General features: G+C 39.8%; 1 protein-coding gene across 1 annotated transcript in view; it reads left to right on the forward strand.

The window, feature by feature from the left end:
* The window catches only part of mier1b (mesoderm induction early response 1b, transcriptional regulator), a 52692-nt gene that overhangs the window by 28385 nt on the left and 8971 nt on the right, over nucleotides 1–15336 (forward strand). The window contains exons 5-9 of the mRNA XM_062994576.1: nucleotides 63–186; nucleotides 1436–1500; nucleotides 1597–1669; nucleotides 3396–3547; nucleotides 3656–3737. Of these exons, the coding sequence (XP_062850646.1) occupies nucleotides 63–186; nucleotides 1436–1500; nucleotides 1597–1669; nucleotides 3396–3547; nucleotides 3656–3737 (496 nt within the window). The remainder of the gene's footprint in view (nucleotides 1–62; nucleotides 187–1435; nucleotides 1501–1596; nucleotides 1670–3395; nucleotides 3548–3655; nucleotides 3738–15336) is intronic.

Genomic DNA, 15336 nt, shown 5'->3' on the forward strand with positions numbered 1-15336 from the left:
ATAACGTGTGTATAACGTGTGTGTGTGTGTGTGTGTGTGTGTGTGTGTGTGTGTGTGTGCAGGATGAAGGGATGAAGGTCTCTCAGAACACAGCCGCTCAGTCAGTGGTGGATAGCCGTTCTCTCTCTGCTAAGAGCGGCGGTGCGGCGGATCTGATACGACCACAGAACTGCAGATTCTTCCACAGTCAGTACCCAACCCACCACACACGCCCCCCCCCCCCCCCCCCCCTTCCCCTGGTTTCAACATGTGACCAACTGCACTGTGATGTCATAACGCGACAGCCAATCAGAGTCATTCAGGCTCAACCGTTCAGATCAGTGATAGAAATGAAGCTCATCAGATCAAACCTGTTCCTGACTAAACACAACCTGGAACCTAGAGCTGTGGGACATAGAGCAGTGGGACGTAGAGCTTTGTAATGTAGAGCCCTGTAACGTAGAGCTGTGGGACATAGAGCAGTGGGATGTAGAGCTTTGTAATGTAGAGCCCTGTAACGTAGAGCTGTGGGACGTAGAGCTGTGGGACGTAGAGCCTTGGGTCATAGAGCAGTGGGATGTAGAGCTTTGTAATGTAGAGCCCTGTAACGTAGAGCTGTGGGACGTAGAGCTGTGGGACGTAGAGCCTTGGGTCATAGAGCAGTGGGATGTAGAGCTTTGTAATGTAGAGCCCTGTAACGTAGAGCTGTGGGACGTAGAGCTTTGTAATGTAGAGCCCTGGAACCTAGAGCTGTGGGACCTAGAGCCTTGGGTCATAGAGCAGTGGGATGTAGAGCTTTGTAATGTAGAGCCCTGTAACGTAGAGCTGTGGGACGTAGAGCTTTGTAATGTAGAGCCCTGTAACGTAAAGCTGTGGGATGTAGAGCCCTGTAACGTAGAGCTGTGGGATGTAGAGCAGTGGGATGTAGAGCTTTGTAATGTAGAGCCCTGTAACGTAGAGCTGTGGGACAATGTAGAGCAGTGGGATGTAGAGTCTTGCAATGTAGAGCAGTGGGATGTAGAGCCCTGTAACATAGAGCTGTGGGACAATGTAGAGCAGTTGGATGTAGAGTCTTGTAATGTAGAGCAGTTGGATGTAGAGCCTTGTAATGTAGAGCAGTGGGATGTAGAGCCCTGTAACATAGAGCAGTTGGATGTAGAGCCTTGTAATATAGAGCAGTGGGATGTAGAGCGCTGGAACATAGAGCTGTGGGACAATGTAGAGCAGTGGGATGTGGAGTCTTGCAATGTAGAGCAGTGGGATGTAGAGCGCTGGAACATAGAGCAGTGGGATGTAGAGCGCTGGAATATAGAGCAGTTGCATGTAGTCATGGGATGTAGACCCTTGATACACAGACTCGTGGGATGTAGAGTTGTGAAATGTAGAGCCATAAAACAGATCTGCGTCGCCTCTACAGTGTGAAGCTGGTGTTGAGATGGTGTCTGTGTGTTTACAGGTAACGAAGGCGATGAAGAATCAGAGGAGGACGAGGACTACGTTCCCTCAGAAGACTGGAAGAAAGTAAACACCCCCCCCCTCTTCGTCAGTTCTGAGTATTTACTGCCTGTGTCTAGTTCCACATCTGTATAAACATCTCCTCCCCTCTGTGTTGAACAGGAGATCATGGTGGGCTCCATGTACCAGGCTGAGATCCCCTCAGGTCTCTGCAGATACAGAGAGAACGAACGAGGTACGAGGGTGCAAACACCTTCTACTGGCCATAAACACTGGGTTCGGATCTCCGGTGCTCTCTGAGCGGGACTGTGATCACATCTGGGATGAACTGGAATGCTGAATGCAGACCTCACAAAAGCTCCATTCCATCAGACACCTAGTAACCACCATGAATACCTTAGCAAACACCTAGCAACACCCTGTTAACCACCTGAAATATCATAGCAACCGCCTAGCAACACCCTGTTAACCACCTGAAATATCATAGCAACCGCCTAGCAACACCATGTTAACCACCTGAAATACCACAACCAACACCTAGTAACCACCATGAATACCTTAGCAAACACCTGAATACCATAGTCAACTCCTACCAACGTACTAGCAACCACCTGAAATACCATAGCAACCGCCTAGCAACACCATGTTAACCACCTGAAATACCACAACTAACACCTAACACACTAGCAACCACCTGAAATACCATAGCAACACCTAGTAACAATCTAGCACACAACTAGTAATACCCTAACAACATGTAACAGCAAATAACCTTAAAATCCACAGCAAACACCTAACAGCACACTAGTAACCACCTGAAATACCATAGCACACAGCGAGCAACACCCTGTTAACCACCTGAAATACCATAACCAACACCTAGTAACAGTCTAGCAACCACCTGAAATACCATAGCACACAGCTAGCAACACCCTAACAACATTTAGGAACAAGTAACCTGGAAATAAACAACAAACACCTAACACACTAGTAACCACCTGAAATACCATAGCAAACACCGAGCAACACCCTGTTAACCACCTGAAATACCATAACCAACACCTAACACACTAGTAACCACCAGAAATACCATAGCAAACACCTAGTAACAGTATAGTAACCACCTGAAATACCATAACCAACACCTAACACACTAGTAACCACCAGAAATACCATAGCAAACACCGAGCAACACCCTGTTAACCACCTGAAATACCATAACCAACATCTAACACACTAGTAACCACCTGAAATACCATAGCACACAGCTAGCAATACCCAAACAACATTTAGGAACAAATAACCTGGAAATAAACAGCAAACACCTAACAACACACTAGTAACCACCTGAAATGTCATAGCAAACACCTAGTAACACCCTGTTAACCACATACAATACCATAACCAACACCTAGTAACAAGCTAGCAACCACCTGAAATACCATAGCACACAGCTAGCAACACTGAACAACATTCAACATCAAATGACCTTAAAAATCCACAGCAAACACCTAACAACACACTAGAAGCTTAGCAAACCCCCTAGCAACACATTAGTAACCACCAGGTCATTTTTAGCAAACACCCAGCAACACCCTGTTAACCACATACAATACCATAACCAACACACCTAGTAACAATGTAGCAACCACCTGAAATACCATATCACACAGCTAGCAACACCCAAATAACATTCAACAACAGATAACCTGGAAATAGACAGCAAACACCTAACAACATCCTAGCAACCTCCTGAAAAACTCAGCAAACACCTAACACCCTGGTAATCAGGAAAACTTTAGGAAACACCTAGCAACACCCTGGTAACCAACTGAGTGAACAATCATTCCAACAGACACACTGCGAGAACATGTGGAAAGCCTTCTCAGAAGAGTGGAGGCTTCTTAAAGCTCTTCTGCTCCCCCCCCCCTAGTGATTGTCCTCCTCCTCTTGTTACCCAGTGTACGAGTATGACGACCAGTTACTGTGGAACCCTGAAATGCTCCCTGAGCACACGGTGGTGGAGTTCCTGACCGAGGCCTGCAGACGCACCGGGGACGAGACCGGGGTCCACGGCATTCCTGAGGGGTCGCACATCAAAGATAACGAGCAGGTAACTCTCCCCGCCTGAGACCGGCCCCTGGAGGAAATGTAAACGATTTGGTGACCAGTGGTATAACCGTGTGTGTGTGTGTGTGTGTGTGTGTGTGCGCGTGTGCAGGCGCTGTATGAACTGGTGAAGTGTGACTTCTCCACTGAAGAAGCTCTGCGCAGACTCAGGTTTAACGTTAAAGCAGCTCGAGGTGAGATCTTCCACTGCATCATCTCATGAGCTTCTCATCCTTCCCACCACACCACACCACCGTTAGCCACGGTCGAATTATGAATCCTCTTGCTGTTACAGCAGCACCTCCTAGTGGCAGGTCGAGGGATCAGTAGGGGTGGTGGAGGAATACAGAGAGTGCAGTGTGTTCCACCACACGTGTTAAAGCTCTCTGTAGGAACTTACCGCTGTCGGGTGAAACGAAGTGGCCCCAGCTTGCACGTTAGCTAGCTGCGGCTCTCTACGGCCACGTGGTGAAATGTGTGTTGCTAGCAAACACTTAGTAACACACTAGTAACCACCTGAAATTACAATAACTACCACCTAGTAACAATCTAGTAACCACCTGAAATTACAATAACCACCACCTAGTAACAATCTAGTAACCACCTGAAATACCATAACCAACACCTAGTAACAATCTAGTAACCACCTGAAATTACAATAACTACCACCTAGTAACAATCTAGTAACCACCTGAAATTACAATAACTACCACCTAGTAACAATCTAGTAACCACCTGAAATACCATAACCAACACCTGATTTTACCTGTGGGGTACCTCAGGGTTCTATTCTTGGCCCTGTTTTATTCTTATTATATATGCTCCCCCTGGGTAATTTAATTAGACGTTTTAATATTTCTTTTCATTTTTATGCAGACGATATGCAACTGTACCTCTCTGTTAAACGAAATGAATTCAGTGGATTAGGCAATCTAACTGAGTGCATTGCAGCTATCAAGAATTGGATGAATTATAATTTTCTTAAATTAAATGAGGACAAAACCGAAGTTCTAGTTGTTGGTCTAGACAATATACCCAGAGATTTGGAGATGGCCCTTGGTTCTCTCGGTTCAAGAATTAACACTTAAAGAAATTTGGGTGTTGTGTTTGATTCTCACTTGCAATTTTCTGCCCATATAAATAAGCTTGTTCAGTCTTGCTTCCTTCAGCTAAGAAATATTGCAAAGCTTAGACAGGTTTTGTCTTTTCAAGACTTGGAGAAAATCATCCATGCTTTTATTTCATCTCGACTGGATTACTGCAATGCTTTGTATACTTGCCTGTGTCAAGACTCCAGATGGTTCAGAATGCAGCTGCTCGGCTTTTAACAAAAACTAGACGTAGAGACCACATCAGTCCAGTGCTGGCCTCACTTCATTGGTTGCAAGTAAAATTTAGGATAGATTTAAAAATTTTACTTCTTACCTTTAAGGCTCTACATGGGGAAGCACCTGATTATATTTGTGAATTGCTGGTTCCTCACAAAAGTTGTAGGTCTTTGAGGTCATCTAATAAAGAGCTTCTGGTTGTGCCCCGTACCAAACAGAGGCGGAAAGGGGACTGTGCTTTTTCTGTCCAGGCTCCTCAATTATGGAATAGTCTCCCACTCGATATCAGACTCTCTGAGTCTACATTAACCTTCAAGAAATGTCTTAAGACACATTTTTATTCATTAGCATTTCAGAGTAGTGATCTTAAGCAATGGGGCTGACGTTCTTTGGTAAAGTGTATGTGTATGTTTGTGTATGTATTTGTGTGTATATATATACAGTGTATCACAAACGTGAGTACACCCCTCACATTTTTGCAAATATTTCATTATATCTTTTCATGGGACAACACTATAGACATGAAACTTGGATATAACTTAGAGTAGTCAGTGTACAGCTTGTATAGCAGTGTAGATTTACTGTCTTCTGAAAATAACTCAACACACAGCCATTAATGTCTAAATAGCTGCAACATAAGTGAGTACACCCCACAGTGAACATGTCCAAATTGTGCCCAAATGTGTCGTTGTCCCTCCCTGGTGTCATGTGTCAAGGTCCCAGGTGTAAATCGGGAGCAGGGCTGTTAAATATGGTGTTTTGGGTATAATTCTCTCATACTGGCCACTGGATATTCAACATGGCACCTCATGGCAAAGAACTCTCTGAGGATGTGAGAAATAGAATTGTTGCTCTCCACAAAGATGGCCTGGGCTATAAGAAGATTGCTAACACCCTGAAACTGAGCTACAGCATGGTGGCCAAGGTCATACAGCGGTTTTCCAGGACAGGTTCCACTCGGAACAGGCTTCGCCAGGGTCGACCAAAGAAGTCGAGTCCACGTGTTCGGCATCATATCCAGAGGTCGGCTTTAAAAAATAGACACATGAGTGCTGCCAGCATTGCTGCAGAGGTTGAAGACGTGGGAGGTCAGCCTGTCAGTGCTCAGACCATACGCCGCACACTGCATCAACTCGGTCTGCATGGTCGTCATCCCAGAAGGAAGCTGACGCACAAGAAAGCCAGCAAACAGTTTGCTGAAAACAAGCAGTCCAAGAACATGGATTACTGGAATGCCCTGTGGTCTGACGAGACCAAGATAAACTTGTTTGGCTCAGATGGTGTCCAGCATGTGTGGCGGCGCCCTGGTAAGAAGTACCAAGACAACTGTATCTTGCCTACAGTCAAGTATGGTGGTGGTAGCATCATGGTCTTGGGCTGCATGAGTGTTGCTGGCACTGGGAAGCTGCAGTTCATTGAGGGAGACATGAATTCCAACATGTACTGTGACATTCTGAAACAGAGCATGATCCCCTCCCTTCGAAAACTGGGCCTCATGGCAGTTTTCCAACAAGATAACGACCCCAAACACAACCTCCAAGATGACAACTGCCTTGCTGAGGAAGCTGAAGGTAAAGGTGATGGACTAAACCCAATTGAGCACCTGTGGCGCATCCTCAAGTGGAAGGTGGAGGAGTTCAAGGTGTCTAACATCCACCAGCTCCGTGATGTCATCATGGAGGAGTGGAAGAGGATTCCAGTAGCAACCTGTGCAGCTCTGGTGAATTCCATGCCCAGGAGGGTTAAGGCAGTGCTGGAAAATAATGGTGGTCACACAAAATATTGACACTTTGGGCACAATTTGGACATGTTCACTGTGGGGTGTACTCACTTATGTTGCAGCTATTTAGACATTAATGGCTGTGTGTTGAGTTATTTTCAGAAGACAATAAATCTACACTGCTATACAAGCTGTACACTGACTACTCTAAGTTATATCCAAGTTTCATGTCTATAGTGTTGTCCCATGAAAAGATATAATAAAATATTTGCAGAAATGTGAGGGGTGTACTCACTTTTGTGATACACTGTATATGTATGTATGTGTAGTTAAAGTGCATTTAAAATTTTTATTTGTGCTATTGTATTAATGTTTTTATGTCACTGTGTAGCTTTTATGATTATTAATTTTTGTGTTTTTATTGTATTATACTTGACCGCATTGTAAAGCACTTTGTGGCTTGGTCCTAGAAAAGCGCTATATAAATAAACTTTACTTACTTACTTACTTACTTACTACTTACCTAACACACTAGTAACCACCTGAAATTACAATAACTACCACCTAGTAACAATCTAGTAACCACCTGAAATTACAATAACTACCACCTAGTAACAATCTAGTAACCACCTGAAATTACAATAACTACCACCTAGTAACAATCTAGTAACCACCTGAAATTACAATAACTACCACCTAGTAACAATCTAGTAACCACCTGAAATTACAATAACTACCACCTAGTAACAATCTAGTAACCACCTGAAATTACAATAACCACCACCTAGTAACAATCTAGTAACCACCTGAAATACCATAACCAACACCTAACACACTAGTAACCACCTGAAATTACAATAACTACCACCTAGTAACAATCTAGTAACCACCTGAAATTACAATAACTACCACCTAGTAACAATCTAGTAACCACCTGAAATTACAATAACTACCACCTAGTAACAATCTAGTAACCACCTGAAATTACAATAACTACCACCTAGTAACAATCTAGTAACCACCTGAAATTACAATAACTACCACCTAGTAACAATCTAGTAACCACCTGAAATTACAATAACTACCACCTAGTAACAATCTAGTAACCACCTGAAATTACAATAACTACCACCTAGTAACAATCTAGTAACCACCTGAAATTACAATAACTACCACCTAGTAACAATCTAGTAACCACCTGAAATTACAATAACTACCACCTAGTAACAATCTATTAACCACCTGAAATTACAATAACTACCACCTAGTAACAATCTAGTAACCACCTGAAATTACAATAACTACCACCTAGTAACAATCTAGTAACCACCTGAAATTACAATAACTACCACCTAGTAACAATCTAGTAACCACCTGAAATTACAATAACCACCACCTAGTAACAATCTAGTAACCACCTGAAATTACAATAACTACCACCTAGTAACAATCTAGTAACCACCTGAAATTACAATAACCACCACCTAGTAACAATCTAGTAACCACCTGAAATTACAATAACTACCACCTAGTAACAATCTAGTAACCACCTGAAATTACAATAACTACCACCTAGTAACAATCTAGTAACCACCTGAAATTACAATAACTACCACCTAGTAACAATCTAGTAACCACCTGAAATTACAATAACTACCACCTAGTAACAATCTAGTAACCACCTGAAATTACAATAACCACCACCTAGTAACAATCTAGTAACCACCTGAAATTACAATAACTACCACCTAGTAACAATCTAGTAACCACCTGAAATTACAATAACTACCACCTAGTAACAATCTAGTAACCACCTGAAATTACAATAACTACCACCTAGTAACAATCTAGTAACCACCTGAAATTACAATAACTACCACCTAGTAACAATCTAGTAACCACCTGAAATTACAATAACCACCACCTAGTAACAATCTAGTAACCACCTGAAATACCATAACCAACACCTAACACACTAGTAACCACCTGAAATTACAATAACTACCACCTAGTAACAATCTAGTAACCACCTGAAATTACAATAACTACCACCTAGTAACAATCTAGTAACCACCTGAAATTACAATAACTACCACCTAGTAACAATCTAGTAACCACCTGAAATTACAATAACTACCACCTAGTAACAATCTAGTAACCACCTGAAATTACAATAACTACCACCTAGTAACAATCTAGTAACCACCTGAAATTACAATAACTACCACCTAGTAACAATCTAGTAACCACCTGAAATTACAATAACTACCACCTAGTAACAATCTAGTAACCACCTGAAATTACAATAACCACCACCTAGTAACAATCTAGTAACCACCTGAAATACCATAACCAACACCTAACACACTAGTAACCACCTGAAATTACAATAACTACCACCTAGTAACAATCTAGTAACCACCTGAAATTACAATAACTACCACCTAGTAACAATCTAGTAACCACCTGAAATTACAATAACTACCACCTAGTAACAATCTAGTAACCACCTGAAATTACAATAACTACCACCTAGTAACAATCTAGTAACCACCTGAAATTACAATAACTACCACCTAGTAACAATCTAGTAACCACCTGAAATTACAATAACTACCACCTAGTAACAATCTAGTAACCACCTGAAATTACAATAACTACCACCTAGTAACAATCTAGTAACCACCTGAAATTACAATAACTACCACCTAGTAACAATCTAGTAACCACCTGAAATTACAATAACTACCACCTAGTAACAATCTAGTAACCACCTGAAATTACAATAACTACCACCTAGTAACAATCTAGTAACCACCTGAAATTACAATAACCACCACCTAGTAACAATCTAGTAACCACCTGAAATACCATAACCAACACCTAACACACTAGTAACCACCTGAAATTACAATAACTACCACCTAGTAACAATCTAGTAACCACCTGAAATTACAATAACTACCACCTAGTAACAATCTAGTAACCACCTGAAATTACAATAACTACCACCTAGTAACAATCTAGTAACCACCTGAAATTACAATAACTACCACCTAGTAACAATCTAGTAACCACCTGAAATTACAATAACTACCACCTAGTAACAATCTAGTAACCACCTGAAATTACAATAACTACCACCTAGTAACAATCTAGTAACCACCTGAAATTACAATAACTACCACCTAGTAACAATCTAGTAACCACCTGAAATTACAATAACTACCACCTAGTAACAATCTAGTAACCACCTGAAATTACAATAACTACCACCTAGTAACAATCTAGTAACCACCTGAAATTACAATAACTACCACCTAGTAACAATCTAGTAACCACCTGAAATTACAATAACCACCACCTAGTAACAATCTAGTAACCACCTGAAATACCATAACCAACACCTAACACACTAGTAACCACCTGAAATTACAATAACTACCACCTAGTAACAATCTAGTAACCACCTGAAATTACAATAACTACCACCTAGTAACAATCTAGTAACCACCTGAAATTACAATAACTACCACCTAGTAACAATCTAGTAACCACCTGAAATTACAATAACTACCACCTAGTAACAATCTAGTAACCACCTGAAATTACAATAACTACCACCTAGTAACAATCTAGTAACCACCTGAAATTACAATAACTACCACCTAGTAACAATCTAGTAACCACCTGAAATTACAATAACTACCACCTAGTAACAATCTAGTAACCACCTGAAATTACAATAACTACCACCTAGTAACAATCTAGTAACCACCTGAAATTACAATAACTACCACCTAGTAACAATCTAGTAACCACCTGAAATACCATAACCAACACCTAACACACTAGTAACCACCTGAAATTACAATAACTACCACCTAGTAACAATCTAGTAACCACCTGAAATTACAATAACTACCACCTAGTAACAATCTAGTAACCACCTGAAATTACAATAACTACCACCTAGTAACAATCTATTAACCACCTGAAATTACAATAACCACCACCTAGTAACAATCTAGTAACCACCTGAAATACCATAACCAACACCTAACACACTAGTAACCACCTGAAATTACAATAACTACCACCTAGTAACAATCTAGTAACCACCTGAAATTACAATAACTACCACCTAGTAACAATCTAGTAACCACCTGAAATTACAATAACTACCACCTAGTAACAATCTAGTAACCACCTGAAATTACAATAACTACCACCTAGTAACAATCTAATAACCACCTGAAATTACAATAACTACCACCTAGTAACAATCTAGTAACCACCTGAAATTACAATAACTACCACCTAGTAACAATCTAGTAACCACCTGAAATTACAATAACTACCACCTAGTAACAATCTAGTAACCACCTGAAATTACAATAACTACCACCTAGTAACAATCTAGTAACCACCTGAAATTACAATAACTACCACCTAGTAACAATCTATTAACCACCTGAAATTACAATAACTACCACCTAGTAACAATCTAGTAACCACCTGAAATTACAATAACTACCACCTAGTAACAATCTAGTAACCACCTGAAATTACAATAACCACCACCTAGTAACAATCTAGTAACCACCTGAAATACCATAACCAACACCTAACACACTAGTAACCACCTGAAATTACAATAACTACCACCTAGTAACAATCTAGTAACCACCTGAAATTACAATAACCAACACCTAGTAACAATCTAGTAACCACCTGAAATACCATAACCAACACCTAACACACTAGTAACCACCTGAAATTACAATAACTACCACCTAGTAACAATCTAGTAACCACCTGAAATTACAATAACTACCACCTAGTAACAATCTAGTAACCACCTGAAATACCATAACCAACACCTAGTAACAATCTAGTAACCACCTGAAATTACAATAACTACCACCTAGTAACAATCTAGTAACCACCTGAAATTACAATAACCACCACCTAGTAACAATCTAGTAACCACCTGAAATACCATAACCAACACCTAACACACTAGTAACCACCTGAAATTACAATAACTACCACCTAGTAACAATCTAGTAACCACCTGAAATTACAATAACCAACACCTAGTAACAATCTAGTAACCACCTGAAATACCATAACCAACACCTAACACACTAGTAACCACCTGAAATTACAATAACTACCACCTAGTAACAATCTAGTAACCACCTGAAATTACAATAACTACCACCTAGTAACAATCTAGTAACCACCTGAAATACCATAACCAACACCTAGTAACAATCTAGTAACCATAACTACCACCTAGTAACAATCTAGTAACCACCTGAAATTACAATAACCACCACCTAGTAACAATCTAGTAACCACCTGAAATACCATAACCAACACCTAACACACTAGTAACCACCTGAAATTACAATAACTACCACCTAGTAACAATCTAGTAACCACCTGAAATTACAATAACTACCACCTAGTAACAATCTAGTAACCACCTGAAATACCATAACCAACACCTAACACACTAGTAACCACCTGAAATTACAATAACTACCACCTAGTAACAATCTAGTAACCACCTGAAATACCATAACCAACACCTAACACACTAGTAACCACCTGAAATTACAATAACTACCACCTAGTAACAATCTAGTAACCACCTGAAATACCATAACCAACACCTAACACACTAGTAACCACCTGAAATTACAATAACTACCACCTAGTAACAATCTAGTAACCACCTGAAATACCATAACCAACACCTAGCAACACACTAGCAACCACCTGAAATACCATAACCAACACCTAACACACTAGTAACCACCTGAAATTACAATAACCAACACCTAACACACTAGTAACCACCTGAAATTACAATAACTACCACCTAGCAACACACTAGTAACCACCTGAAATTACAATAACCAACACCTAACACACTAGTAACCACCTGAAATTACAATAACTACCACCTAGTAACAATCTAGTAACCACCTGAAATACCATAACCAACACCTAGCAACACACTAGTAACCACCTGAAATACCATAACCAACACCTAACACACTAGTAACCACCTGAAATTACAATAACTACCACCTAGTAACAATCTAGTAACCACCTGAAATTACAATAACTACCACCTAGTAACAATCTAGTAACCACCTGAAATTACAATAACTACCACCTAGTAACAATCTAGTAACCACCTGAAATTACAATAACTACCACCTAGTAACAATCTAATAACCACCTGAAATTACAATAACTACCACCTAGTAACAATCTAGTAACCACCTGAAATACCATAACCAACACCTAACACACTAGTAACCACCTGAAATTACAATAACTACCACCTAGTAACAATCTAGTAACCACCTGAAATTACAATAACCAACACCTAGTAACAATCTAGTAACCACCTGAAATACCATAACCAACACCTAACACACTAGTAACCACCTGAAATTACAATAACTACCACCTAGTAACAATCTAGTAACCACCTGAAATTACAATAACTACCACCTAGTAACAATCTAGTAACCACCTGAAATACCATAACCAACACCTAGTAACAATCTAGTAACCACCTGAAATTACAATAACTACCACCTAGTAACAATCTAGTAACCACCTGAAATTACAATAACCACCACCTAGTAACAATCTAGTAACCACCTGAAATACCATAACCAACACCTAACACACTAGTAACCACCTGAAATTACAATAACTACCACCTAGTAACAATCTAGTAACCACCTGAAATTACAATAACCAACACCTAGTAACAATCTAGTAACCACCTGAAATACCATAACCAACACCTAACACACTAGTAACCACCTGAAATTACAATAACTACCACCTAGTAACAATCTAGTAACCACCTGAAATTACAATAACTACCACCTAGTAACAATCTAGTAACCACCTGAAATACCATAACCAACACCTAGTAACAATCTAGTAACCATAACTACCACCTAGTAACAATCTAGTAACCACCTGAAATTACAATAACCACCACCTAGTAACAATCTAGTAACCACCTGAAATACCATAACCAACACCTAACACACTAGTAACCACCTGAAATTACAATAACTACCACCTAGTAACAATCTAGTAACCACCTGAAATTACAATAACTACCACCTAGTAACAATCTAGTAACCACCTGAAATACCATAACCAACACCTAACACACTAGTAACCACCTGAAATTACAATAACTACCACCTAGTAACAATCTAGTAACCACCTGAAATACCATAACCAACACCTAACACACTAGTAACCACCTGAAATTACAATAACTACCACCTAGTAACAATCTAGTAACCACCTGAAATACCATAACCAACACCTAACACACTAGTAACCACCTGAAATTACAATAACTACCACCTAGTAACAATCTAGTAACCACCTGAAATACCATAACCAACACCTAGCAACACACTAGCAACCACCTGAAATACCATAACCAACACCTAACACACTAGTAACCACCTGAAATTACAATAACCAACACCTAACACACTAGTAACCACCTGAAATTACAATAACTACCACCTAGCAACACACTAGTAACCACCTGAAATTACAATAACCAACACCTAACACACTAGTAACCACCTGAAATTACAATAACTACCACCTAGTAACAATCTAGTAACCACCTGAAATACCATAACCAACACCTAGCAACACACTAGTAACCACCTGAAATACCATAACCAACACCTAACACACTAGTAACCACCTGAAATTACAATAACTACCACCTAGTAACAATCTAGTAACCACCTGAAATTACAATAACTACCACCTAGTAACAATCTAGTAACCACCTGAAATTACAATAACTACCACCTAGTAACAATCTAGTAACCACCTGAAATTACAATAACTACCACCTAGTAACAATCTAATAACCACCTGAAATTACAATAACTACCACCTAGTAACAATCTAGTAACCACCTGAAATTACAATAACTACCACCTAGTAACAATCTAGTAACCACCTGAAATTACAATAACTACCACCTAGTAACAATCTAGTAACCACCTGAAATTACAATAACTACCACCTAGTAACAATCTAGTAACCACCTGAAATTACAATAACTACCACCTAGTAACAATCTAGTAACCACCTGAAATTACAATAACTACCACCTAGTAACAATCTAGTAACCACCTGAAATTACAATAACTACCACCTAGTAACAATCTAGTAACCACCTGAAATTACAATAACCACCACCTAGTAACAATCTAGTAACCACCTGAAATACCATAACCAACACCTAACACACTAGTAACCACCTGAAATTACAATAACTACCACCTAGTAACAATCTAGTAACCACCTGAAATTACAATAACTACCACCTAGTAACAATCTAGTAACCACCTGAAATTACAATAACTACCACCTAGTAACAATCTAGTAACCACCTGAAATTACAATAACTACCACCTAGTAACAATCTAGTAACCACCTGAAATTACAATAACTACCACCTAGTAACAATCTAGTAACCACCTGAAATTACAATAACCACCACCTAGTAACAATCTAGTAACCACCTGAAATACCATAACCAACACCTAACACACTAGTAACCACCTGAAATTACAATAACTACCACCTAGTAACAATCTAGTAACCACCTGAAATTACAATAACTACCACCTAGTAACAATCTAGTAACCACCTGAA

The sequence above is a fragment of the Trichomycterus rosablanca genome, chromosome 4 (genome assembly GCF_030014385.1).
Source record: "Trichomycterus rosablanca isolate fTriRos1 chromosome 4, fTriRos1.hap1, whole genome shotgun sequence".
Taxonomy (NCBI): Eukaryota; Metazoa; Chordata; class Actinopteri; order Siluriformes; family Trichomycteridae; genus Trichomycterus; species Trichomycterus rosablanca.